Source organism: Pseudorca crassidens, chromosome 3 (assembly GCF_039906515.1).
Source record: "Pseudorca crassidens isolate mPseCra1 chromosome 3, mPseCra1.hap1, whole genome shotgun sequence".
NCBI classification, from domain to species: domain Eukaryota; kingdom Metazoa; phylum Chordata; class Mammalia; order Artiodactyla; family Delphinidae; genus Pseudorca; species Pseudorca crassidens.
The window spans coordinates 160427970-160455704 of NC_090298.1; the positions used below are offsets into that span (position 1 = coordinate 160427970).

Genomic DNA, 27735 nt, shown 5'->3' on the forward strand with positions numbered 1-27735 from the left:
TGCAGTCAGAACTTGTTGAGTGAATGAATGAGTGAATGAATGAATGAATCAGTGGTTATTTGGGAGGGGTGCCCAAAGTGGAGACCCAAGGCTAGGCCAACCTTTAGGTCTCCATACCCCCATCTCCCACGACCTCAATGGGCGGGAAGGGGCAGATAACGTGCGAGGAGGGGCTTCCGGGCGGGGTCTTCAGCCCTTCCGGTCCGGCCCCTTTAAGGGGCGGGGACAGCAGGGCGGGCGCTCGGAGCGTCTGGCCGGCGCGAAGATGGCGGTTTCGGCAGCAGGGCCCGGGTCGGTGGAGGCGCCCAGTTCACTGCTGCTCGTGGTGGGCGGCGAGTGCGGGTGCCCCGGGCTGCTAGCCTATGTGCTGGAGGAGCTTGAACGAGGTCGGGCCGGCCCGGGAACGCGGTGTCGGGGAGGCGGGCGCGGCGGCGCATCTCGGCCTAAGGGCCGGGGGATGGGGCGGGGGGCGGCTGGATCCGGGGGCCCCGGTGCCCCTATCCCCTTACCGTTAGGCACAGGGCGCAGGCAGAGCCCGTGCGTGCCCGCAGAGGAAACAGCGTTCGGGTTTGGGCTGGGCTGCTCCGCCTCGAGCGGGGTGCAGACCGGGGAGGGGATACGGGCCCAGGCTTTGGGACCCACGCGATTGGGCAGCATGGGCAACGGCTCCGCTTCCCGCCCTCCGGGCCCTCCTCGAATCCTCGGGCCTTAGCAGCCTGGAAGTCTTGGAGAGAGGAGCAGGGATGGGGAGGCTGGGCCCGGAGCTCCAGGGCCTACTTTCCGCAGCTCCATGAGGAACTGCTAATTGGGGTGTGGGCGGGTGCTGCCTGCTCAAGGGATTTGGCACCTGGGGATATGAGTCATAGGTGCACCTGCAAGGTTAACCTGCAGCCACTTGGCACGGTGGGACCGGCAGGCGTGGTGCACCCCGAACCGCGATTGGAGGGCATTCATCCATCCCCCATCTCTCAGATCGGCAGGGCCTGCCGTCCGTAGCCAGTAAAATGGGACGGCAGCAAACATCTCGGTTCACGGGATTAAGGAATGTCACCCCACAGGGCATCAGGGATAGCGTGGGGACCAAGGGCAGGCTCAGTCCTGCCCTCACAGGACTAATGGGTCTGGTTGGGGGGCGGGTACCAAAGTGAGTGAGGAGATGGACCAAGTTTTAAGCTCAGATGGTTACAGGGGTGTTCAGAGGATGCAAAGGGCTGAGAGGACCTGAAGGGTGGGGAGAAGGACCTCTGGGCAGTGGGAACAGCTCACGCGAAGGCTCAGAGATGGGAACTGTGCCTGGCAGGGCTGAGGAACAGTGAAACCAGTGGTGGGGGTGGGAGGATGACGGAGGGGACAAGATGACTGTGTAGGAGGCCGGGACTTTCTTTCTGATGTCCTGAGTCTTCTCTGTAAAATGCCTGATTTACACTTTGGGTTCCATGAGGGTGGATGCAGTGGGCTCCAAAGGCACATTGGATGGTTCTGAATTTCCAGGCCGTCATGTGCAGGGGCAGGTTGAGGGGAGGGGCCTGTGGCGGCCCTCACCAGCCATCCGCTAGTTATTGAAGTATTCTGGGAGCTGGGAAGCCCAGCTGATTTCCTACCTCCCTTCCCCCCTCTCCCCACCAGGCATCCGGTCGTGGGACATTGACCCTGGCGTCTGCAGCCTCGATGAGCAGCTCAAGGTCTTCGTGTCACGGCACTCGGCCACCTTTTCCAGCATTGTGAAAGGTGAGGCTGGGGACCCTGCATGCCCCAGCTCTCCCCTTCTGCTCATTCAGTGGACAGGTGTTCTTTGAGTGCCAGCTATATGCCAGGCATGGGGGTCAGGGAATGGCTGTAAGCAGCAACAGTAATAACACAACTGAGATCTACTGAGTGCAGAGCAGGGGCAGGCCCTGAGCCAGCACTCACTTCCTTTGGTCATCAGCACCCCACAAGGCAAGAACTTGTGTTTTTGTCCCCAGCTGACAGGTAAGGCAGTGAGGTGTGGGGGACAGGGAGACCTCTGAGGAGGGTCTTTTTGGATGAGAAGCAGCTGGGGCTGGCGTGGAGTGTGGAGGGAAGGGCCCAGTCAAAGGGACAGGACATTTGGAAAGTGAGGGGCTGCTGAGCGGGACTGGAGGGTGGAGTGTAGGCCTGGTGTGGCAGGGACTATGTCTGGTTTATGCCTGTGATTCCTTCACAGGGCCAGGTACACAGTAGATGCTCAATAGATGGGGACCTGAGAAAACAAGATCGAGGAGGGAGTTGGGGTTCCTGGGCCAGCCCCACATGTCCTGTGGCTCCCTGGGGGTTCTGGGGTGACCGGGGTGAACAGAGCAGCTGCTGGGCAGGGCCTGGGTGTTGCCTGCAGCTCTCCCCTGCCTCAGCCAGCCTGTTGAGTCACCTCCAGGCCGCTGCAGGAGGGGAAGGAAGTGTCCGTCGCCTCATTGTCCCAGTGGTTCTGGGTGGCTTCCTGACCCTCACCATTTGGGGGAGCTGGAAATGCCATCCGCTCTGTGTGGCCTTGACAGCCACTTCCCCTCTCTGTGCCTTAATTTCCCCACCTGAATGGGGCAATATCCGCACATGATAAGAAGCCCGTGATAAACTGATAAAGGGTAACCAGCAGTAGAGGGTCCTTGCCTCTCCAGACCCAGGCCGGGTGCTCCATATTTGAAACACATCTGGTCTCTGGGGAACGGACGAGCGTTCGGATCCCAGAATCAACCCCACTTCCCTTTCCGTGGCCCATGAGGCCTCCCTGCCCTCGGCTCCCTCCTGCTGCCCCTCGCTGCAGCCCCACCTGCCCCTTCCTGATCCTCAGACACAGAGAGCTCAGTCCTGCCGCAGGGCCCTTGCCCATGTTGTGCCCTTTTCCTGGTGTACCCTCCTTGGCCCTCCCTGGGCTCAGGCTCCTTGATTATAAAATGAGGGTGACAGTGGCGTCCCCTGCAGGGCTGAGAGCTGTGAATTGGGCCCTGCCAGCAGTGGAGGCCTTGTTTCCAGCGTGAGGCCTGCCAAGGCGGTTTCCTGTTCTTGCCTCATCCTGACCTGCAGCTTTACCACATGCCTGTTAATCCCTGGATGACCCTCTGGCTGGGATTCCTGGGAAGCGGGGTCCTGGAGGGGCTCATGGCCGCCTGGGGTTACACAGTGAGGCAGGGTTTGACCTTGTCACAGGCTGATGCCCACACATGTGGCTCAGCCCTAAACTCACAGGGCCCGGTTCCCCCACAGGCCAGCGGAGCCTGCACCACCGTGGAGACACCCTGGAGACGCTGGTCCTCCTGAATCCATCAGACAAGTCCCTGTGTGACGAGGTAGGGAAGGGTAGGCTCCTGGGGGCAGCGGGCTGCTGGGACGAGCGCCATCCCCTGGCCTCACCTCATGTGTCCTTGCCTTCATGCTGCCTGAAATCCTCTTCTTGACACCCAGCAGCAGCGAAGCCTCCCCCGATGACTCCAGCCTCGATTTATTCCCTCCTCAGAGCTGATGGTGGGAGCGGGTGGAATCAGAAAAGGCTGGAGTTTGGGAGGAAGGAATGAGATAGGGAAGGGCTGGAGGTGGGAGGGCAGAACCCAACCGATGTTTGCGTCCCGTGCGTTCCCTTGGGCTGGGCCCCGCTAATTATCTGAACTGACTTAATACTTCTAGCTTGTGGACATCTGTGCTCTTCTCTCAATTTCCCATGAGAAAGATGAACAAGATAGAGCCCCGGGACACCGCTCTAGATACTCTTTTTTTTTTTTTTTTCTAGATACTCTTGTACGAGTTGATTCCTCTGATCAAAAATGCTCCCTGAAGGGGCTCGAGGAGACAGAGCCAGACACAGGCCCCTCTTCCCCATAGCACTGGGGCTGGGCCAGAGGGAGAGGTGGGCTTCGGGGAGCCCAGAAAGGGTGTGCAGGGCTTCCAGGAGGAGGGGGCACCGGAGCTGGGCTTTGTAGAATGAGCAGGAGTTGGGAGCAGGAATAGGGGGTCGAGCCCGACTGGAGGCCTACAGGCTGTAGTCCCGGCTTCTAGTTTAGTACTGGCCAGGCCGTCATGGGGACAGGAGTTGGGTGGTTATATATACATTAGGGGCTGCGGACCACCCCAAAGAGGGGTGCTGACTATCTCACTGCACAGAATAGGGCCTTGAACACTCTCCCTCTCCCTCAGCTCCGGAACCTTCTCCTGGACCCTGCCTCTCACAAGCTGCTGGTGCTGGCTGGGCCCTGCCTGGAGGAGACAGGGGAGCTGCTGCTCCAGACAGGGGGCTTCTCACCCCGCCACTTCCTCCAGGTCCTGGGGGACAAAGAGGTAAGCCGCCCCCTCACCATGCTGCCTCTGAAGCCTGGCTCGTCCCTGCTGGGCTGAGTGGCTCCAGCGACCTGCTGTCCCCCTGAGCATCGTCCCTTCCTCCTCTGTGGAATAATGGTGGTGGCGTGTCTTCCTCCTGGGCCCAGTCCCATGACCCACTGCAGTGTGTGGGCCTGTAGATTAGCAGATGTCTCAGAGTCTTCAAGTGGCACCGCAGATTCTAGGTCCCATCTGAATGGGGGTCCCTTCTGAATCCCTTAGTCTGGGTGGGGCAAAATGAGCAAAAACCTGGCAAACCATGTTTGGTTTGATAAGAACCAGTACACAGGGGTGGTGGTGGGGTGAGTGTAGAAGGTCTCTCTGGAGGATGCTGTGCTTTAGGAGTTGAGAACAGCAAGTGCAAAGGCCCTGGGGCAGGGAGAGTGAGAGAGGAGGGTAGAGGTGGACAGGTGGTGATGGGCCCTTCTGGGATGTGGGGAAGGCTGGGTTTTTGTCCTGAGGGTGACAAAGGCAGGCAAAGGGCCTTAGTTTTCCCAAGGGGCTGGGTGTTGCCTGGCTCCAGGTGACCCCTTAACCATTCCGCCCTCTACAGATCCGGGATCTCCTGGCCTCCACACCCCCGCCTGCAGACCCACCCAAGCTCACCATCACCTGCCCGACCTTTGGTGACTGGGCCCAGCTGGCACCCGAAGTGCCCGGCCTCCAGGGTGTGCTCCAGCTGCGGTTGAACCCTCCAGTGCAGCTGCCGGCTTCTGAGGGCCTGCGTGAGTTCCTGGAGTACGTGGCCGAGTCGCTGGAGCCGCCGTCCCCCTTTGAGCTGCTCGAGCCTCCGGCCTCCGTGGGCTTCCTCAGGCTCGCCCGGCCCTGCTGCTACATCTTCCCTGGTGGCCTGGGGGATGCTGCCTTCTTCGCCGTCAATGGCTTCACCGTGCTGGTCAATGGTGGCTCCAACCCCAAGTCAAGCTTCTGGAAGCTGGTGCGGCACCTGGACCGGGTGGACGCCGTGCTGGTGACCCACGCGGGCGCTGACAGCCTCCCCGGCCTCAACAGTCTGCTGCGGCGCAAGCTGGCGGAGCGTGATGAGGCAGCCGCTGGCGGGGGCTCTGGGGATGACCGGCTGCGCAGGCTGATCTCCCCCAACCTGGGCATCGTGTTCCTCAATGCCCGTGCAGCCGCCTCGCGGCTGGTACGCGGGGAGGATGAGGCGGAGCTGGCCCTAAGCCTCCTGGCCCAGCTGGGCATCACCCCCCTGCCTCTGAACCGTGGGCCGCTGCCGGCCGAGCCCACCGTGCTCTTCCAGAAGATGGGCGTGGGCCGGCTGGACATGTACGTGCTGCACCCGCCCTCGGCCGCCACTGACCACACGCTGGCCTCTGTGTGTGCCCTGCTGGTGTGGCACCCCGCGGGCCCCTCCGAGAAGGTGGTGCGCGTGCTGTTCCCTGGCTGCACGCCACCCGCCCGCCTCCTGGATGGCCTGGTCCGCCTGCAGCACTTGGGGTTCTTGCGGGAGCCTGTGGTGACCCCTCAGGACCTGGTGGGGCCTCGGCGAGCTGAGAGCAAGGAAAGCGTGGGCTCCCGGGACAGCTTGAGGAGAGAGGGCCGGACGACGGCACCCTCCAGGCCCGCCCAGGAGCGCCCCGGGGTGGCCCAGAAGGAGCCACCGCGGGCTGAGGCCCCTCGCAAGGCTGAGAAAGAAGCCAGGCCCTCCCGGGAGGTGAAGAAGGACCCCAAGCCGAGCGCCCCTCGGACCCAACCCCGGGAGGTACGGCGGGTGGCCTCCGCTGTGGTCAGTGGCAAGAAAGCAGGTGCCCAGGTGGCTCCCAAGCCCCGCAGAGCACCCAACACACCCCGCCCGGGTGTCCCACCAGCAGAGAATGGGCCCCGCAGCCCACCTAGCTTCCGGTGCAGAGAGGCCAGCCCCGCCACGGAGGCCTGCGGTTCCCCAGCCCCCCGGCTGGTGGCCACACCCAGCCAGGAGAGCAGCCTGGAATTGGGGCTGAGCCCAGCTGGGGAGGAGGGCGGCAGCTTGGAGGAGAAGACCCTGGAGCTGCTGTTGGCCACCAGCACCCCAGAGCCGTGCACACCCTCACCCGCCGGAGCCCCCCAGGGCCCAACTGAGAGCAGCGGGCCACTGTCACTGAGCCCGCTGCGGGGTGGGGAGCCTGGGCCGGATGCATCCCCCACGGTGACCACCCCCTCGCTGCCTGCCGAGGTGGGCTCCCCGCACTCCACAGAGGTGGACGAGTCCCTGTCGGTGTCCTTTGAGCAGGTGCTCCCACCACCAGCTGCCGCTGCAAGTGAAGCCGGGTTGAGCCTCCCACTCTGTGGCCCTCGGGTGCTCCGCTCGGCCTCCCCACACGACGTGGACCTGTGCCTGGTATCACCCTGTGAGTTTGAGCACCGCAAGGCTGTGCCCATGGCGCCGGCACCTGTGTCCCCCGGCAGTTCCAATGACAGTAGTGCCCGGTCCCAGGAGCGGGCGGGTGCTCCAGGGGTGGAGGAGACACCACCCACGTCCGTCAGCGAGTCCCTGCCTACCCTGTCTGACTCGGACCCCCTGCCTGCCGCCCCTGGCACCGCGGATTCAGATGAGGACACGGAGGGCTTTGGGGCCCCTCGCCGCGACCCACTGCCTGACCCGCTCAAGATACCCCCGCCACTGCCCACCCCACCTAGTATCTGCATGGTGGACCCTGAGATGCTGCCTCCTGAGCAGGCGCGGCTGAGAGAGGGCCTCGGCCATACCCGGAAGCCCCTTACCCGCCCCAGCCGTGGCACCACTGCCCCCAAAGCCACTCCAGTGACTGCTGCCAAGACCAAGGGGCTGGCCAGTGGGGACCGGGCCAGTCGGCCACTCAGCGCCCGGAGCGAGCCTAATGACAAAGGAAGTCGGGCACCCCTGGCCAGAAAGCCCTCAGTCCCCAAGACAACCACTCGAGGTCCATCCGGTAAGTACCTGGGGGCTGGAGTCCTGCAGTGGGTTCCCTGCCCAAGTCCTCCTCCTGTTCCCCGCTTGCTGTGTGGTCTCAGCCACACGCACCACCCTCTCTGGGCCTCAGTTTCTCCGATAAAATGGAAGCTCTGGCCTGACTCCTTAAGCACTTGCAATTCCAAGGTGCTCAGGCGGTACCGTCAACGGAAATGTAATGTGAGCAGCATCCATCGTGGTGAATTTTCCAGTAGCCACGCTAAGCAAAAAGAAACAGGTGAAGTTAACTTCAAGACCGCCCCCAGGTTGGATGATTGCCTAGGAGGACTCGGTGTATGGTCATACTCATGAGTTTATTACAACAAAAAGATACAGAGCAGGATCAGCAAAAGCGAAAGACATGGGGGGGAGTCCCAGGGAAACCAGGCACAAGCTTCTGGAAGCCTCCTCGCAGTGGAGTCCCATATCATGTGCTTGGTTCCCTGAGCTCCAAGCTGTGACGACACGTGTGAAGTACCGTCGATCAGGGAAGCTCCTTAGAGACTCAGGGCACAGGGTTTCTATTGGGGCTGGTCGTGCAGGCACCCTCTACCTCACACGTACACTGGAAAGGTTTCCAGGATCCAATTCTTGGACACCAGCCGGCTGTCCCGCAGTTGGCCGCAATCCTGACACTGTCTACCCAGAGGCAGAATCACATTCCACAGGTAAAGGGCTCCGTCCCCCGAGCACCCTCCACTTCAGGTGCCAGTCACAAGTCCAGGCTGTTACCCGTGCTTCTGACCAACTGGTTGTAAATCGGAGGTTCCCATGCCCCCCTCCTCTGGTTTGATTAATTTGCCAGAGCTGCTGACAAAACCCGGGAAAACCCATTTAACTCACTAGATGACCAGTTTAGTATAAAAGGCTCTTAAAGGGTACAAATTAACAACCAGATGAAGAGATGCATAGGGCGAGGTCCCAAACAAGGGATCTTATGTCCTCATGAAGCTTGGGACCCTGCATGGTAGCACAAAGCGTTCTGGTTCCCTGGTGTGGAAGCTTTCTGTAAAAGGGCCAAAAAGCGGCCTTTTGAGGCCTTTATGGAGGCTTCATTACATAGTCATGATTGACTAACTCATTGGCCAATGGCGAGTGACTCAACCTGAGGCCCCTCTCCCCTGCCCAGGAGTCCGCACGCAAGACTGAAAATTCTGACCCGCTAATCACAAGGTTGGTTCTCCTGGCAGCAAGCCCCCACCCTGGGTTGGGATCCAAAGTCACCTTCATTAACATAAACCCGGTTGTGATGGAAAAGGGCTTCTTATTAATAACAAGACACCCATTTCACCCTTTTGGCCCTAAGGTGTTTTCTGGAGCTGAGGACTAGAGACCAAATATAACAGAGATGCTCCCATTGCTCACATTGATCAGAAAACTCCAAGGGCTTTGGGAGCTGTGAGCCAGGAACTGCGGATGAAGGACCAAATATATCTGAGAATGACCAAGTATATGTATTTCTTGTAAATCACAGTACTGCAGTCCACCCCCTGGTGGAACAGATCCCTTACAGCAAAGCAATCATACCTATCACAGCACTTATATTTGGGGTCGCATTTATTAGAACAGATGTAGCAACAGTACTGACATAAATAGGCCAGACATTTGGAGAAGCTGTGTGGGACAGGGATGGATGGATTGGTGGATTTTTGGCTGCGTTGGGTCTTCGTTGCTGTGTGCAGGCTTTCTCTAGTTGCGGCGAGCGGGGGGGCTACTCTTCATTGCGATGCGTGGGCTTCTCATTGCGGTGGCTTCTCTTGTTGCAGAGCATGGGCTCTAGGCTTCAGTAGTTGTGGCACGTGGGTGCAGTAGTTGGGGCTTGCGGGCTGTGGAGTGCAGGCTCAGTAGTTGTGACGCACGGGCTTAGTTGATCCGCGGCATGTGGGATCTTCCTGGACCAGGGCTCGAAACCTGTGTCCCCTGCATTGGCAGGCGGACACCCGGGAAGTCCCGGGATCGATTTAGAGAAACGTCATTTGCTCCTTGTACCTTACGATCAATTTGTGCAGAACTATTCAGCACAGAAATCAGCTGGTGATTAGCTATCCTGGTCCTCCTCGGGCCAGTCATTTTCCACAGGTATTACCTCCAGAGGAGGCTTTAACTCAGGCTCTCAATACATTTGATCATCAGTATCAGTGTTACCAGAAGACTCATTTACATGAGGTAGTTGAATCTTACCAGCGACAGGGCTACACCATATCGAAATATGGTTACCGTACGATTCATTTTCATTACACAACCAATCGGTAAGAGCTACAGACGTGTTCACTTTGCCTTCCCAACAGAATCTGCCTTTGCCCATATACCAGACGGTATTAAGGACAGAGGTCGTGACCACTGGCCACGATTCAGTTAGCTCCGGATTCCAAGGTAACTAGGGACAAGTTCACGAGCTTGTACTGAGTCTGATTTCCATTGTGTGTTGTATCGCAGGGCCCACCTCCCTTCTGTGGGGAGGACGCGAGTTGTATTTAGAATATTCCTATCCCAACTAACTGTGCTGCAGGGTATATTTTATTTCTAGCTTTACTGGAGGTGCGCGCAGTCAGGGTGCATCTGTGTAAATTATAAATGTCCCCAGAGAACTTCCATGAGCTTGGAGGGCCGTAACATTCCCGTAGGTGTGTGCGCCCCTGAGCCCCGGCAGCTAGGATTGAGGGCCACTGCCCCGTGGCCACTTCAGCCTGCGTATGTATTTAAATAGTCAGGAGGCCTTGTTGGGTCCCAATGCTAGTTCTACATATCCAGCACTATTGGCAGTCTGCCTGACCCACTTTGCTAAAACCTCATTCTCTTTCCAGGCTGGCTCCCATCCTTCGCCTTCCACCTGGAAGAGAACTCCCCCTAGTCTGCCTATTCTAATTAATCTTTATCCTCTGGATGCCACTCCTCATTAAAAGCAAATTTCACTTGTCCTAGGATACCTGCTAGCACCTATTCACCCTAAGGCTCTTTCTGGCTTGTGGGCCAGTGTTGTTGAATCCACCAGAGACCTTGTTGCCGTTGTGTACTAAAGGCCTGGGTGCAGATAGGGTGCATGTTTTGCACCCCAAAATTTTGGGCCCCCCAGACGAGGCTTAGCTGCGTGGTAAGCACACCTAGATGTAATTTAATTTAGTCTGAGTATGCCATGAGGCTTCCCATGGCCTGCCTCGTCTCTGGTAGGGCTGTACCCCAGGGGAACTTGAGCGACCATGTGATGCCCACTGCTTTAATCCCATCGGGGACCCACTGTTTTTTCCTAGTTTGATGAATCGTTTTCCATCCACAAAAGCAGGATGACACATGCTCGTGCACAGCACACCCTCCCATGCTCGGCACGCTGCCGTTATACTTTGTCCATCATAACCAGGGACCTTTCTAAGCAATTGATTGTCACGATCTGTAATTACACAGTGATCACATAGATCAGTCAGCTGGGAGCTATACACCACACAGTTTGAAGTCCCAGTAGGAAACAGTTCCCAAATGTTATCCTTTGTAGTAGATGTAGCCCGAAAAATGGGAGTCAGAAGACACAGGCGCATCGCTAGAATTCCATTTAATCTTTTAACAGTTGGTCCTGTCGTTAATATATCTCAGGACCAGAATGTCTTTCCAGAGCCATGCCATTCAGCTGTGCAGGCTGCTGTTCAATCTTATCAGGTCCCCAAATCAGGGCTGATCTCAGCAGACCAGCTTCAGCCTGCTGGGCATCTGGTATGCTTCTGCTAAGAGATTCTATTATTCTCTTGCTCTGAGGCTCTCTCCAGGTGTTAATAAAATGTTGGATTTCCCTCATTGCATAACCCACTTATTCATCCCTTTACCCTCAGCTGTTATTCTTCCTCTCCATTTGTCATTTATCTTTACCCACACTTTTCCACTCTTGGAAGGGACGTTAGTTTGGCCACCGTGCTGGTCCAGATTGCTGCCAGGAAACTAGGCTGGCAGGTGTCTCCCCTGCCCCGTCCACTGCCGCTCGCCTAGAGTAGGGTTATACAGGTACAGAACCAGTGGGCTCTTGCAACTGCTAGGCAGCGCGGCAGCATTCACTGTCAGCACCAACTTTGCCAGAGGCGGGTGAAGGCACATTCCGGGCCCATTAGCCCCTTAGGAATTCTGACATAAAGGTTTAAAGATACAGTTACCAGTTTCTTGTTGAGGAATCATCCCTGCTTCTGGCCCCCACAGTTGCATCCCTGGTTCTGGGACCACTGCATCGAGTAGGAGAAGAAAAAAAAAAAGTTGCTGTGATGCGGGGAAGAGTTATACAGTCGCATCAGCATCCTCCCCCACCCCGACTTGCCCACACCCCCAGAAAAGTGGAGGAATCTATCCAGTGGGGACCCGCCCTCAGCCCCGCTCATGTTGAGTGTGAGCACATGCTCGTGACGGTGTGTAAGCCAGCCTCTCAAGCCTGTGTCTCCCCTGGTTTTAGACAGCAAATGCTTCAGCCGCCCATTCCAATGTTCTATTAAACCATTACTCTGAGGATGATACGCAACACATCTGGTGTGAGATCTCTTGCCACTGTTGGACAGTGTGGGCTGTAAAGTGCACCCCTTGGTGCGAAGAAATGTAACTCAGTGGCTCAAATTGTTAGAGTATTTTCTGATCCAGTCTTATTTTGAGCATTTGCATCTACCATCAGGTATGCAAACCCAGTGCAGGGTGTCTCTTCCTGTTAGGGCTCATCTATAGCCCCAGCGCTCCTGGCTTTGGTCCAATGTAATCCACTTGCCGGCTACCTGTGGGGCTCTGCATTGCTGCAGCCCTCTCCCCATGCCGACTCATTCATGGACCGCCCTCCCAAAACGTTCACTTGGTGGTTCAGTGACCTTCCAAACCTGGAAGGGGTTCTTCTGGTGGGCATTGACATGTCCTACTTTCACACGCCCCTTAAATTCCCAGAGTGATTTCCATAAGGCCGCACCCCATGCAGGCATCCCTTTAATAGTCCAGGTTTCCATTGCCCGTCTGCCCGACCACACAGCCACGCCATGGGCCCAGGAGTAAAAACCCAAACATAGGGGCTTTTACCGTTGCTCAATTCTTCCACCACTGCTCGGAAAACAGCGTGCAATTCAGCCCACTGAGCCCATTTGTTCTTGCTGCCTCCAGTCAGAGTCTCGCCATCCCCTGGTTTTAATGCAGCCCCTTTCCAAGCAGGTTATTATCCATTCATCTTGGAACCGCCATCCATAAAGCAAGCGCGCTTTGTGGTTCAGTTGAGAGCCGTCCATAGGGCAAGGCCACGTGCCAGTCAGTTCCAGCAGCTCCTCAGGTGGCTCCAAAGTCGGTCCTGGAGGAAAAGAGGCTACGTGCTCATGATCCAGTGGGTGCCTCCCTGCATTACCCTGGCAGCGTGCTCTCAGATGAACCATTTCTCTTTTTATCATGGAACACTTCTGGGCACTGCGTTCATTGGAGTGTTTCTCCAGCATCACCCAAGACATTGTGGGCATCTCAGGTTTCATGATTATTTTATGTCCATCAGTAATCGAGGTGATCTCAGTTAATGCCCAATCGCAGGCTACTAATGGTCTCTCAAATACTGTGTATGGGCCGTAGCATCTTGGAATTTTCTGGTCCAAAATCCCAGTGGTCACTGCTGGGAGGTGCTCCTGGGCTTTTGCCCGAAGCTCCAGTCTGCAGAGTGTACAGAGTATGGCCGACACTTCCCAAATCATACCTGAGTGGGGGGTCGGCAGGGCCCAACGGCCAAGTTGAGAGGGCTGCCACCGTTTGTAATTCAGACACAACCCGCTCTCGTTCGGGTCCCTAACTCAGAGCGTTCTTCCGGGTAGTCTTCCAGATGGAAGCAGCATTCCCAGATGAAAATCCAAGTCAACCAACCAAACGCTGGGCTTCTTGTTTGGTCCTGGGGAGGACAGTGACCGCGGTTTATTTTTAGTCTCTTGTGGAATATTCCAGGTGGCCCCTGCCCAGGTTCTTCCTAAGAATTTGACTGTTCGGGCAGGCCTGGAAACCAGTGCTGGATTTATTAACCCACCCCAGTTGGTCATGTGCGTCCCTGTTGCACTCAGATCAGTCCTAGCCTGCTCTTTGGTTTCCGCTATCACCGTAACACCGTCAGTATAGTGTATGATTACACTGGCGACCCGCATCAAGTCCACGTCCCTTCTGACCAAATCACAACAGTAAGCCAGTGAGTTCAGATACCTCTGTTGCAGCACAGGAAAGGTAAATTGGGATCCTTCCCATGTGAAGGCCAACTGCTGCTGGCTCTTTTCTGAGATCAAAACAGGGAAGAAAGCATTTACGAGGTCACTCGCTGAGTAGCAGCCTCCTTGCATTTTCTGTGTGTCTGGAACGGCTGAGCCGATGGGTGGTACAACTTGGTTTAAGTCTCGATAGTCTACATTTAGTCTCCATGAACCATCCGTCTTCTCCCCAGGCCGCACAAGGCTATGGTACAGTGAATTCGTGGGTACCCACACTCCAGCTTCTAGCATATCATGAATTAAAGTGGTCGTCTCTTTTTGTCCACGAGGCGTTCTAGATCACTCTATGTTAGCCACCTGTGTGTGCTCAGGCAGTTCTAGTGGCTCCCATCTGGCGTCCCCAATTAAAACTGGCCAGAGGGCGGACTTACAGGCCTCTGCTTTACAATAGTAAGTAGGGGAGGCAATCCCCAGTCAGCCAGGCTCCATCCCAGTAATACAGTCAGGTAAAGGAGATGTGACCACCTCACACCAAATCTGTCCACTCACCCCAGTTTTCATCCCAATGTGCACCTTCATCCCATCAACGTTTGCATCTCCAGTTCCTCCCACTCTAACCTTAGCCCCCGCTAAGACTTCACCAACTGGTGTTGGAATCACAGTGCTTTGGGCTCCTGTATCTAGGAACCCTGGGAAGGTCTTCCTCTCCTGGCTGTTTTCTCCACGCCTGTGCAGATGGCCTTGGGTCCCGTCCCCCCCCCCCCCCCCCCCCCCCCCCGGCCCCGGGGTGGAGCCAGAAGATCCTGGCCTCTGCTTCAGTCTTTATCTTCATTAATCTTTCTAATCCTCACCCGCAGGGGATTCCTGGTCAGGTTTCTCACTGTAATCTTTGCCTCCTGGCTTTCGAAATCCCTCCAAACTAGAGTAAATAGTGGACTTGTTTGGGGCCCTTTAACAAAACGTTGGGGGCCGCACTGGTCCATCCAATCTCTGCTAGTGCTGCATCTGTTGCCGAAACTAGGCTTCTGTGAGCCAGTGCCACATCGAATCTTGCAGGGAGAGTTTTGGGTGAATTAGAAAAGAATAGCTTTAAAAAAAAAGAACCTCATTGCTTTGCCAGGCAGAGTGGGGCACAGTGGGCTCATGCCCCTGAAAAACTGTGTCCCCCAACCCAGGGGGGATTTGGTGAGGAGTTCAATAGCAGTGGTTCAAGGGCGGGTTGTTGATAAGATTAAGGTGTGTGTGTGGGGGGGGGACACCTGTACTCCTTTAATCCGGTCTCAGGTAATCTCTTGATGAGCTTCTCTGGTTCCTTTCATCTGGCCTCAGATGCTGTTCTCTGGGATGAATAATGCTGACATCTTCCATTTGTTGGGGGTTTTAGTTCTGTAAAGAGCTCAAAGGTATTGTTAATATGTATCCCTTGAGGTGGAACAAGGCCCCTGCCCCAAGGCTGCCCTATTGTTTCTTGGCTGCCCCTCCCTTGTCTCTGCATCCCCTCCCTTACGTGATTAGCAACTGTTTGAATCTGCCCTTTGGGACTCCGGGAAGGTCATGGAGGCTGGAGTCTGCCCCTACAAACAAGGAACAGGGTACACAGAAAGGCCTCCATGTCCAGGAGCCCCACAGGGTCCTGCTCAGTTTCACCTGTTTCAACTCTATCAGTGTCTGCTTTATTCATTCTACGTTTCAACAGCCATCTGAAGATTACCACTCCACTCGGTCAAGTCCCTTGACTCTCCCCTTTGTCTCTCCCCGTTTTCTTAATTACTCTAATGTTCTTGTTGTCATCAGAGAAGCTGAGATAGCAGATCTGATAAGGCTTCTAGAACTGTTGTTCAGTTTTGTAGCAGTAAAGTTCCATGGGGTGCCCATGCAGCAAGGGTCCCGTTAATCACAGCATTTACCAAAACCTGGGTAACAGGCATATTCAGTGGGTGAATGTCCCAGTTATAAATCCCACATGGCTTGCATAGGAAGCATTTCAGCTGCTTCATCTGGGGTGTCCCACTTGGCATTTATGGGGTGAGTTGGGCAGTCCCCCCTTCCCAGGATAAACACACTTTTCAGTGGTGTTTATCCAGTCGGCCAGGCTGGTTATTCCTTTGGGAATAACCTCCTGTGTGTCTGGAACAATCTATGATTGTTCAGTAGTGAGCTTCGGGTCCTGCATCAACCCAGATGTGCTCTTCTACTCTGCAGCCTTCAAAACCAAAGACACAGCCCCCAAATTGGTTACTCTCACGATCCGTTTTGGTAAAGGTTCTTCAGGAAACTGATGATACCAGTCCACAAAGTGAGTCCGTTTCTTTACACTCTATCTCCTGGTTTTAGTTGTTTCTTGGTTTTGCCCTCCCCCTACATTAACTACCTTCTTGGTGGCCAGAGACCTTAGAGGTCTTTCCTGATGCCCCTGCATAATTTTTCCCTCTCTGGGCGGCTTTGAGGCTAATGACCAAACCTCAGATCTACCCAAATCTGAACTTGGTTCAACATCAAGACCCGAGTGAGCACATTTTTTAACTTTCATTTTGGCTACTAGAGATAACAATAACCAGGAAACTGTGTATTCAGCATACTGCTTATTATTTTGCATTTCCTTATATATCCAGTGAGCCAACTCCTTGGGTGTTGGGTCTACTACCATTACTACATTCCGTTGGTAACTTTTACCTTTAGTAACTGATTGCAGTGCAGCTGCAGTTTCATACTGTGGGTGACTGGGTAGCTATCTGGGGATCAGCGTTTGCTCATTCCCCACCCTTTTATCCTTTCTCTTTAAAAAACACATGTTTCGGGGCTTCCCTGGTGGCGCAGTGGTTGAGAGTCCGCCTGCCGATGCAGGGGACACGGGTTCGTGACCTGGTCTGGGAAGATCCCACATGCCGTGGAGCGGCTGGGCCCGTGAGCCATGGCCACTGAGCCTGCGCATCCGGAGCCTGTGCTCCGCAACGGGAGAGGCCACAACAGTGAGAGGCCCACGTACCACACACACACACACACACACACCAAAAAAAAAAAAAAAAAAAACCACATGTTTATGTAAGCCAGGGTCATTCTAGCAAATCCCACTCCTGACACCAACCAAAAAGGGTTCCTGGACCCAGTTCCACTGTGTGTGTGTCTGTGTGTAGGTTTCCCCACACCAACAAGCAATTCTTGGGTGCCAGCAGGGCGTCCAGGAATTCAAATCAATTCTGACACTCTCTACCCAGAGATAGAATCACATACCACAGGTAAAGGGCTCAGTCCCACAAGACCACCCTCCACGTCAGATGTCAGTCACAAGCCCAGGTTTCTACCTGTGCTTCTGACCAACTGGCTGCAAACCAGGGGTTCTGGTGACCTCCTGCAACTCAGGATGCCAATCGCAAGTCTAGTTTGTTACCTGTGCTTCTCACTGACTAGCTATAAATCAGAGGTTCCCATGACCCCCTCCTTGGGTTTGGTTAATTTGCTAGTGCAGCTTACAGAACTCAGGAAGAACCCATTTACTCCCTAGATTACTCATTTATTACGTATAAAACTCTGTTAAAGGATACAAATCAACAATCAGTTGAAGACATACATAGGACGAGGTCCCAAATGAGGGCTCTGACTGATGTCCTCAGGGAGCTTGGGGCCCCACACAGTGGCACGTAGAAGCACTCTGGTTCCCTGATGTGGAAGCTCTCTGAAAAAGGGCCAAAAAGCTGTCCTTTGGGGCTTTTATGGAGGCTTCATTACATAGTTGTGATTGACTAAATTATTGGCCAATGGCCATTGATTCAACCTCAAGCCCCTCTCCCCTCCCCCAAAATCAAAGGGCAAGACTGAAAGTTTCAACCTCTTAATCATATGATTGGTTCTCCTGGCAGCCAGCCAGGAGAAAATTCCAAGGGTTTTAGGAGGTGTGAGGCGGGAACTGTGGATAAAGACCAAATACATCTGAGAATGATCAGATTTTATATATATATTTGGAAGGGTTCCCACCATTTCCCAAATGATAAGAAGAGTGGCTCACCATGCCTACACTGCTTGTACAGCAATGCAGTTTATGCTGTACACTTGCTCACCCCTTCCTGGGGAGTCTGGAATTTTGGAAATGGTGGGAACCCTTCTGAAATCCAAGTTCCCAGAAGGCAGCCAAGGGCCAACATGTCTGCTTTCTAAGGGTAGCAGTCTTGGGCTTGCTGTGCTTTGGTTTTTTTTTTTTCAATTTTTAAAAATTGTGCTAAAATTAATGTAACATAAAATTGACTACCTTGGGCTCCCCTGGTGGCGCAGTGGTTGAGAGTCCGCCTGCCAAGGCAGGGGACACGGGTTTGTGCCCCGGTCCGGGAAGATCCCACATGCCGCGGAGCGGCTGGGCCTGTGAGCCATGGCCGCTGAGCCTGCGCGTCCGGAGCCTGTGCTCCGCAACGGGAGAGGCCACAACAGTGAGAGGCCCGCGTACCGCAAAAAAAAAAAAAAAAAAAAAAAAAATTGACTACCTTAAGCCATTTTTAAGTGCACAGTTCAATAGCATTAAGTACATTCATATTGTCGTACAACTATCACCACCATCCATCTCCAGAACTTTGATCTTGTGGAACTGAAACTCTGTCCCCTTTAAACACTCACTCTCCATTCCTCCCTGTCCCCAGCCCATGGCAACTATCATTCTACTTTGTGTCTCTGAATTTACTACTCTAGGGACATCATATAAGGGGAATCATATAGTATTTGGGGTTTTTTGTAACTGACTTCTTCCACTTGGCGTATTGTCCTCTTGCTTTATTCATGTTGTAGCATGTGTCAAAACTTCCTTTTTTAAGACTGAACAGTATTCCATCATATGGATGGGCCACATACTGTTTATCCATTCATCCATTGTTGGATACTTGAGTTGCTTCCACCTTTTGGCTATTGTGAATAATGCTGCTATGAACCTGGATGTACAAATACCTTTTTGAGACCCTTGCTTTCAAATTTGGTGTATATACTCAGAAGTGGGATTGCTGGATCTTATGGTGATTCTATTCTTAGTTTCTCGAGGAACTGCCATACTGTTTGCCACAGTGGCCGTACCATTTTACGTTCCACCAACAGTGCACAAGGGTTCCACCTTCTCCACATCCTTGCCATCACTTGTTATTTTATGGATTTTTTTTTTTTCTGGACACGCAGGCTCAGCGGCCATGGCTCATGGGCCCAGCCGCTCCACGGCATGTGGGATCTTCCCGGACCGGGGCACGAACCTGTGTCCCCTGCATCGGCAGGCAGACTCTAAACCACTGCGCCACCAGGGAAGCCCTATTTTATGGCTTTTTGATAGTAGCCATCCTAATGGGTGTGAGGTGGTATCTCACTGTGGTTTTGATTTGCATTTCACTAATGAATAGTGATGTTGAGCACCTTTTCATGTGCTTGTTGGACATTTGTATATCTTTTTAGAAATGTCCTTTGCCCATTTTTGAGTTAGGTTGTTCGTCTTTTTGTGGTTAGGTTGTGATAGTTCTCTATATATTCTGGATATTGATCCCTTATCAGATAATGATTTGTAAATATTTTCTCCCATTCTGTGGCTTGCCTTGTTACTCTGTTGATAATGTCCTTTGATGCACAAAATTTTTTGATTTTCAAAAAGTTGAGTGTGTCTATTCTTTCTTTTATTGCCTGTGCTTTTGGTGTCATTGCCAAATCCAGTGTCATGAAGCTTTTGCCTTATGTTTTCTTTTAAGAATTTTATAGTTTTAACTCTTATATTTTGCTTTTTGAGTTAAATTTGAGTTAATTGTTGGATATGGTGCTAAATAAGCATTGAACTTCATTCTTTTGCATGTTGATATCCAGTTTCCCAGGGGCCATTTGCTGAAAAGACCGTCCTTTCCCCATTGAATGTTCTTGGCACCCTTGTCACAAATCATTTGACCATATGTGTGACAGTTTATTTCTGGGCTCTCTATTCTATTCCATTGATCTATATGTCTGTCTTGATACTAGTACCACGTTGCCTTGATTACTATAGCTTTGTAGTAATTGTAGAAATCAGGGAATGTGAGTCCTCCTACTTTGTTCTTCTTTTTCAAGGTTTCCTTGGCTACTTGGGATCCCAGTGAGCTTCCATATGAATTTCAGAATGTATTTTTTCTATGTCTGCAAAAAAAAAAAAAAAAAAAAAAAAAAACACTGGGATTTTGATAGGAACTGCATTGAATCTGTAGATCACTTTGGGTAGTGGTGGCATAACAATATTCAGTCTTCCAATCCATGAACATGGGATATCTTTCCATTAATTTATGTTCTCTTTAGTTTCTTTTAGTAGTGTTTTGTAGTTTTCGTGTACAAATATTTTACCTCCTTTTTAAATTGATTCCTAAGTATCTCATTCTTTTTATGCTATTGTAAATGGAATTGTTTTCTTAATTTCCTTGTTGAATTGTTCACTGTTAGTGTATAGAAATGCAGTTGTTTTTTGTGTGTGTTAATATTGTATCCAGCTATTTTCTGAATTCATCTGTTAGTTCTAACAGCTTTCTTTTGTGTGTGTGGAATCTTTAGGATTTTCTACACATAACATTATATCATCTGTGAACAGAGATAACTTTACTTTTTCCTTTCTAATGATTCTTCTTTAAATGTTTAGTAGAAACCCAGTGAAGCCCCAGAGGTTTTGATTACTGATCCAATCTCCTTACTATTTATAAGTCTATGCAGATTTTCTATTTCTTTGTGAGTCAGTCTTGGTAGGTTTTGTGTTTCTAGGAATTTGTACATCTCTTCTAAGTGATCCAGTTTGTTGGTGCATAATTGTTCATAGTACTCTCATAATGCTTTTTATTTCTGTAGATTGGTAGTAACATCTCCACTTTCTGATCTTAACTAATTTGAGGCTTCTCTTTTTCATTTTGTTTTGTTTGTTTGTTTAAAATTGAAAGTTTATTCGCTCAGTACACCAAATAGAATGCAAGCACTGTCATGACAAATATACAGAAATATGCAGATCAACATAAAATAGTAATTTAGTGTAAATGAAGGGAAATCTCTTTAAATGTTATGACAACGTACGCCCAAGAATTTTTCAGTTAATTATACATTTCAGTAAAATAAACGGTAATGAATTAAGTGGAAGTTAGCTTTATGAATTTTTCTTAAAAATAAAAATCCAACCCTATTAATCCATGCCAGTTAAACACTCTAACTAAGATCTCCAAGTAAGTGCAAACGGAGATGGAGTTAGTTACCTTTTTTGCTTGAACAGCCCCAAGGAAAGCGGTTACTACAAACACAGCAGGCAAACTGTTAAGACCGACCGATCTAGAACATAGCGTTGAACTAATCTCAGTCTCAAGTTGTGCTGAATGCTCATCATTAGTATGGCACAGTTTGGTCCATGATATCGTTTAATGCCAAAACAGATCCCAATTTGTTACAGAAACACATAGATTACTGTTGCTTTTTTTTGTTTTGTTTTTAAATATATATTTTTAAAAAGCCAGGTATACTTCCACATACAAACGCAGGTTTTCCCAGGAGGAATCTACAGAAAGTAGTCGGGGGTGCACTGGGTCACATGAGGCTCTCCACGACGAGGTGCTGGGTCAAACTGAAGGAAGGAATACTTCAGAGTGTCATCTAATTCCATGATAGCAGCCTGGTTCCCACAACGATAACTTAATTATCGTCGGGTACGCTGACAATGGTAACCACGTTCCGATCGTGACACCAATTGTATCCCTCCATTACAAGTTGGTGAGCAGGAGAAACCAGTGTGGGACCACTGGCATGGTTAAATGTTTCAGAAATATCTCGTCCAGATGTGTAGCCAGCGCCGCGTGGTGAAATACCGCACCCACCACGGTCCCCTGGATCTGACCGTGACGGATCACGCGTTGGGCCCTCGTGTGGAACTTCTTGTAAACAGTCCAAGGCTCTCCTATGATCCAGTGTTTCTATGGATGGGGAAGGGCCACCGTGGAGGCAGAGTATCTGTCCATCTGCTAAGGCTGGAAGTGGCAGATGATCAAACAGATCTGTCAAGTATTTCCAAACATTGGCATTTCCGTGCTTTCACAGACATTCATCATCAAAGCCATGTACTTGGGCAGTTTGTCGGCTTTCGTGGTTTCCTCTCTATTGTGAAATGTTCTGGATAACGCACCTTTAATGCCACAAGAAGAGTCAGAGTCTCCACAGGATAATAACCTCTGTCTACATAGTCACCCGTGAATAGTTTGTATCTGGTGATTTCCCACCGATTCTATAGAGTTCCATAAGATCATGGAATTGACCATGCACATCTCCACAGACGGTAACAGGACAGCGGGCCTCTTGCACATTTGATTATTTTGTTAAAATTTCCTTAGCCTGGTTCTCGTTAAGTTGTTTACACTCGTTCAGCTGCTTGACCCACTGGTCCAGCTCCTTGGTGAACGCCTTGTCGTCCATGGTGGCCCGAGCCCCTCCCCTGCTGCCTCCGGCCCCCCCTCCCCGCCCCCCGCGCGCCCCAGCACCCCCGCCCGCAGCCAGCTCCCCTCGGGAGTGGAAGGAGCCGGGGAGGGCGACCCCGCGCTGCGCCCAAGCCCCGCGGGCGGTTCCGGGCGCACGGCCTCCAGGAGACCCCCGTCCGCACTGGCCCATTGGGCCACGCACCCCTGGAGTAGGTGAAGGGCGCGGGGAGGTGCGGGGCTTCCGCGCAGCTCCCGCCGGACGATGGGCACCTGCCGCCGCCTCCCGCCCGCCAGCCACTCCCAGTTCCCTTGCCCCTTCTCTCGCTCTTTCTCTTTTTCTTTCTTAGTCAATCTAACTAAAGATTTGTCAATTTTGTTAATCTTTTCAAAGAATCAACTTTTGGGTTTGCTGATCTTCTTCTGTGTCGTTTTTCTACTCTCTATTCTTAAAATCTTTGCTCTAATCTTTATTATTTCCTTCCTTCTGCTAGCTTTGGATTTACTTTTGTTCTTTTTTCAGTTTCTTAAGTTGTAAAGTTAGGCTGTTGATCTGAGATATTAATAAAAGTGTTTATAGCTATAAACATCCCCTTTATCAGTTCTTTCACACAAAAAGATTGTCTTTATCTTTGAACAGTTTGATTATCATGTGTCTCAGTCTGGTTCTCTTTGAATTTATCCTATTTGGGGTTCATGGAGTTTCTTAGATGTTTATGTTCATGTCTTTCATTAAATATAAGAAGATTTTGGCCATTATTTCTTGAAATAATCTTTCTGCCCCTTTCTCTCTCTTTTTTCTTCTGAGACTCCCATAATGTGTATGTTGGTCCTCTTGATAGTATCCCATAGGTCCCTTAGGCTCTGTTCACTTTCTTCAATTATTTCTCTTTCTGTTCCTCAGACTCAAGAATTTCCATTGCCCTGTCATCAAGACCACTGATTCTTCTGCTTGTTCAAACCTTGAGTGGAATCTTTCTAGTGAATTTTTCATTTCAGTTACTATACTTTCCAGCTCTAGAATTTCTTTTCATTTACTCTTATGTTTTCTATCTCCTTATTGATATTTGTATTTTTTTTCCATACATTGTTTTCTTGGCTTTTTCCACATCTTCCTTTAGTTCTTTGAGTATCTTTAGGACAGTTTTTTAAGTCTTTGCCTGGTGAGTCCACCATTTGCTCTCCCTTAAGGACAGTTTCTGTTAAATTTTTTTCCTTTCACTGGGCCATACTTTCCTGTTTATGTACCTTGTGATTTTTTTTTTATTGAAAACTGTACATTTGAATCTAATAATGTGATAACTTGAGATCCGAAATTTCCCCTTCCCCAGGGTTTGCTGTGGCTCCTTCCTTTGTTTGATTATTGTGGGCTGTCTCTGTGCTGGGGATCAGTCTGTGGTGTAAACTTAGGGTGTTCTCATGTCTTTTCTGACCCTGTACCTTTTGCTGGGCATCTGTGGTTGCTTTCTAAATTCCCCTGCATAGTAGTTGCTTTTGAGTGTCCTAGTGCTTAAATGTTTGGCTCCCGAAAAGGGAAAAAGAAAAAAAATGAAGGGGGAAGAAAAGAAGAAGAAAAAATTTTCAGTCCTTTAAGTCCCATGTAAGTTGCTTCAGACTTACGCTGAGGGGCTGCCAGCACGACTATCTAGACGGGGAGCAGATTCTTGGAGCTTCCTACTGTACCATCGTCCCAGAATCCTGCTGTGTTCATTCTTTCCTGCATACTACTATATCAAAAGGATATTTCAGCATGTAATCAATATAAAATATTACTAGATAGTTCCCTTTTCTCTTTCCACACTACATCTTGGGAGCCTGGTGCGTGTTTTGCACTCCCAGCGTGTCTTGTCTCACACCACGTTCCAGTGCTTGGTGGCCACTGCATCAGTCAGAGCAGGTCTAGAATTACCAAGAGGGGGCTGGTGAGAAAGCAGCGACAACGATGGCAGTCATAATAACTCCAGGTCATGTTCACTGAGCGCTTGCTCTGGACTGAGCCCTATTCTAGTAGCCTGGGGTGGTCCTGCCCTCCGGGAGCCGACAGGCATCTCCAGCTTCTCTCCCCATGTGGCTTGTCCTCAGCTCCTGGCCACCCTGGTCTCTTGATTGTCTTCTAGCCTCAGCGCCCCCCTGAGCCCCCACTTCTTGTCTTTCCTGGGCAGATTCCAAGAGAGGCATCTGATGGGCCCTTGTGACCTTTGGCAGGTCAGGGGCTCCCAGCACAGTGGCAGGGAGGGAGAGTGGGTGGCCCCTAGGGCCCATGGGCAAGGCTGGCACCCGGAGGCTGGGGATCATCTGAGACCTTCTCTTTCTGGGCATTTGACCTCTTTCCAAAGGCCACAGTCTTGGCCACTCAGGGTCTCCTGCTCCCACTGCTTCTGATAAACCAACCATCTACATTAGTATCAGCAAAGCCTGTCTTAAAGGGCCAGAGGGAAAACATTTTCAGCTTTGTAGGACAGATGGTCTCTCTCTCAGCTCCTCAGCTAGCTACTCACTCAGCTAGGTGTCGTAGCACAAAAACAGCTCAGTAAGTACTCAGTGGGTGTTCTAGTAAAACTGTATTTCCAGAAGCAGGCAGTTGCCATATTTGGCCCACAGGCCATAGCTTGCCAGTCCCTGCTCTACCCCTGTCCTCCTGCCCCATGGCTTCCGTCCACATTCCCTTTGTCTTCGCTTTGCTGTTCTGCCTCTGCTGCTCCTGTCCCCCTCTCGCCTTCCACAGCCACGGTGGCTTTCCCTTCCTGGGGCACCACTCAGGGTCCTCGACACCACTGTCCCCAGTTATGAGTGAGGGGCGCTACTTGCCCAAAGCTGGGGATTTCATTCATTCTGCAAATGCCCCAGCAGCCTTCTGGGCCCACACCCTGCACTGGGCAACGTTTATGATCTTAAGACACTGAACACCTGGCAGGCTTCCTGTGGCCAAGACCTGGCTATGTCCTCAATCACTTGGTGAGTTCACTGGCCCAGGAATGGTGGCCTTGTCCCCCTTGCACAGGCTTTGGGTTCAGGACATGGACAAGGGCCTGAGAGCAGCTGCCCCAGCTCCATCCAGGCTGCCCAGCCTGCGTCACCCTCTCTCAGCTCTCCTTCCTACACCCACTCTGGCTCCCTGTCAACCTTGAGGGCAGGGATTTTTGTTTGTTTTGGTCACTGCCGTGTCCCCAGGGTGCGGTGCCCAGGAGAGTTTGATAAATGCCCGATTGGCTCCCCTTGAATAACTAAACCGGTGGATGCTGCTGAGAATTCCAGGTACTGCTGCTGTAGGAACTCAAGCTCTAAAACCCCCTCTTCCAGGGAGCCCTCCCTGGCTGCCCCCTCCCTCAGGCCCTGGGGATGTCTGTGTCCAGGGACTGGCCAGGGAGTGTCCAGGCACTGAGGGGTTGGCTGGGGTGTTTGCAGGACAAGCCAGGGAGAGCTTGTCAACCATAAAATGGAGATCAGGCTTCCTGCCAGGGAGGGAGCCACTCAGAGAGGTGCAGGTGGAGCTGGGAGCCTTGTCCTGGGCCCTGGGTCTCAGCCCCTCCCTGTCCCCAGAGCTCACAACTGACCCCATCCCTCTTACCCACAGGGTCAGCTGGCAGTCGGCCAGGAGGGTCACTGGCCCCGCCGAGCTCCCCCGTCTACCTCGACCTGGCCTACTTGCCCAGCGGGGGCAGTGCCCGCCTGGTGGACAAGGAGTTCTTCCGGAGGGTGCGTGCGCTCTGCTACGTCATCAGTGGCCAGGACCAGCACAAGGAAGAGGGCATGCGGGCTGTCCTGGATGCGCTTCTGGCTGGCAAGCAGCAGTGGGACCGTGACCTCCAGGTGCGTGACGACCCGGGTGTGAGACAGTCCCGATGACAGCAAATGTCACTGGGACATTGCCCAAGCTCTTGCCACTGGGCAGGGTCAGCGCTTCCCGGTGTCTTCCTGCTGAGCCCACACTGTCCTGTGGGGTTGGTGTGACCCTCACCCGCATCCAAGGAGGGAGTGGGGCTCAGAGAGACTAAGCCATGTCCCCAGGGCCATGTGGCAGTGAGGTCAAAGGCAGGAGTGCCACCCAGCTCTCGGGACTCTGTTCCTGTTACATCCACTTCCTTGTCTGCAGCAAACCTGGGTGAGGTTGCAGGGTGGGGCTGGTTTGATCACCTCGCCTGACCCCTGGCACTGAACCTCCGTAATGTTATGAGAATCAGCCAGGAGGAATAGGTGAGATGTGTGGTATCTACACAGCTAAGAACGTTGAGAATTGACCCTGAGGGCTGGGGTTGTCCTCATGGGAAGCCTTGAAATAGAACCTTGAAGGGTGAGGCGAATTTGGATAGAAGGAGCCTCCAGGTACCTGGCCGCCCACTCAGCCTGTGAGTGGGCTGACACCCAGCCTTGTACGCAGCTTACGGAGCAGCTGCGAGGGAGCGTCCAGGGCAGACGGCACAGCGTGGGCGAAGGCCAGTGGCGGGAGCAAGCTTAGTGTATTCAGGGAGCTGGAGGGAGGCCTGGGCAAGAGAACAGGGGGAGATGGCAGCAGTGGGTGTGGGCGGGAAGCATGGAGAAGAATTCGCAGAAGAGTGGTCCGGTTTGTGGAAGGGTCCTTTGGATGCCATGGGAGGGAGAAGGGACTTCGGGGACAGGCTGGCCGCCAGCTGCAGACATCCAGGCAAGAGGTAATGGAGGCGGAGACAAACGCGTTCGGAGAAGAGGGGCCTCAGATGCCTTGGGGCTGGGCCGGGAGGGCAGAGGGCGCTCCCCCTCACCGTTGGTCCATCTGTCGCACCCACAGGTGACCCTGATCCCCACCTTCGATTCGGTGGCGATGCACGAGTGGTATGAGGAGACGCACGCCCGGCACCAGGCGCTGGGCATCACGGTGCTGGGCAGTAACAGCACTGTGTCCATGCAGGACGAGGCCTTCCCCGCCTGCAAGGTGGAGTTCTAGCCCCGCCCCCAGCACCACCCCCCGCCCCAAGTCCGCCGCCGTCCTGAGGTGCACCTGTGTCAGAAATAAAACAGGTACTCCGCGCGGCTGTGGCCTCAGTTCCTTCTGCCAGCAGGAGACTTGGCAGCACTCCGCGCGGTCATTGCTGCCATGTGGGTCCCCAGTTCTGGGGGGAGACAGCTTCTGTGGAGTTCCCAGTAGCCTCCAGGTCAGGCATGCTCTGGCTTCCGTGTCACAGATGGGAAAACCCAGGCCCAAGGGCGACAGTGCCTCTCAGGTGATGACCCCTGGCCAGTGGAGCTCGCTGCTGACCATGGCCCTCCAGCCCATCCCAGCGGCCGTGAGGGCCCCGTTCTATAGACGGGAAAGGCAGCTGCCAGACCCCGGCCACACAAACCATTTAGTGGCCTAGCAGAGATCTGAACCCCAGTCTCTGTGCTCCAAAGCCATTAAATAAAAGTTGCCCTCTGTTCCTAGGGATAATTGGCACTCATGGCAGGAAAGTCTCACTCTACAGCAAGGTCTTAAAAGGAAATCTGAGGGAATTCTCTGGTGGTCCGGTGGTTAGGACTCAGTGCTGTCACCGATGTAGCCTGGGTTCAATCCCTGGTCAGGAAACTAAGATCCCACAAGCCACTTGGCTTGGCCAAAAAAAAAAAAAAAAAAGCAATCTGAAACTTAAAAGCTACAAAACATCAATCTCCTGATGAAGCCCCTCCCTGATCTCTCTATTCTGCACATACAGAAACACCTAGATAGTGTTTTCAATAAGATGCCATCTGCACTGGGTTGAATGGTGACCTTAAAAAACTTATGACCAAGTCCTAACCCCTCAATACCTACCCCCCTTTTCCCATGAGGAGAGACTTCTTAGTCCAGGTCTCAAGATAGGTTACTGTTTATACATGAGGTCGTATCACCCTGATTTTTCATCTTGGCCAAACTGTTGAGTACATACAGGTGCTGCCTCCTTGTTCTCATTTC

At 52.5% G+C, this 27735-nt stretch overlaps 1 protein-coding gene and 1 pseudogene across 1 annotated transcript; one reads left to right on the forward strand and one right to left on the reverse strand.

The window, feature by feature from the left end:
• The first annotated feature begins 234 nt into the window (after nucleotides 1-234).
• MAP1S (microtubule associated protein 1S) lies at nucleotides 235-27444 on the forward strand. Its single transcript, XM_067733186.1, has 7 exons — nucleotides 235-386; nucleotides 1627-1728; nucleotides 3220-3302; nucleotides 4144-4284; nucleotides 4877-7232; nucleotides 25405-25640; nucleotides 26596-27444. Exons 1-7 carry the CDS (start codon nucleotides 266-268, stop codon nucleotides 26749-26751), a joined length of 3195 nt encoding a protein of 1064 aa, XP_067589287.1. The 5' UTR covers nucleotides 235-265; the 3' UTR covers nucleotides 26752-27444.
• On the reverse strand, nucleotides 20313-21844 carry LOC137222253 (serine/threonine-protein phosphatase 2A catalytic subunit beta isoform pseudogene; annotated as a pseudogene).
• Nucleotides 27445-27735: the final 291 nt, after the last annotated feature.

Bases quoted from the DNA above. Each gene is read 5' to 3' on its own strand.
- MAP1S (XM_067733186.1), top strand. From the start codon at position 266: ATGGCGGTTTCGGCAGCAGGGCCCGGGTCGGTGGAGGCGCCCAGTTCA. The intron at 3,303-4,143 runs GTAGGGAAGGGT...CCTCTCCCTCAG, and splicing joins ACAAGTCCCTGTGTGACGAG to CTCCGGAACCTTCTCCTGGA. The intron at 4,285-4,876 runs GTAAGCCGCCCC...CGCCCTCTACAG, and splicing joins AGGTCCTGGGGGACAAAGAG to ATCCGGGATCTCCTGGCCTC.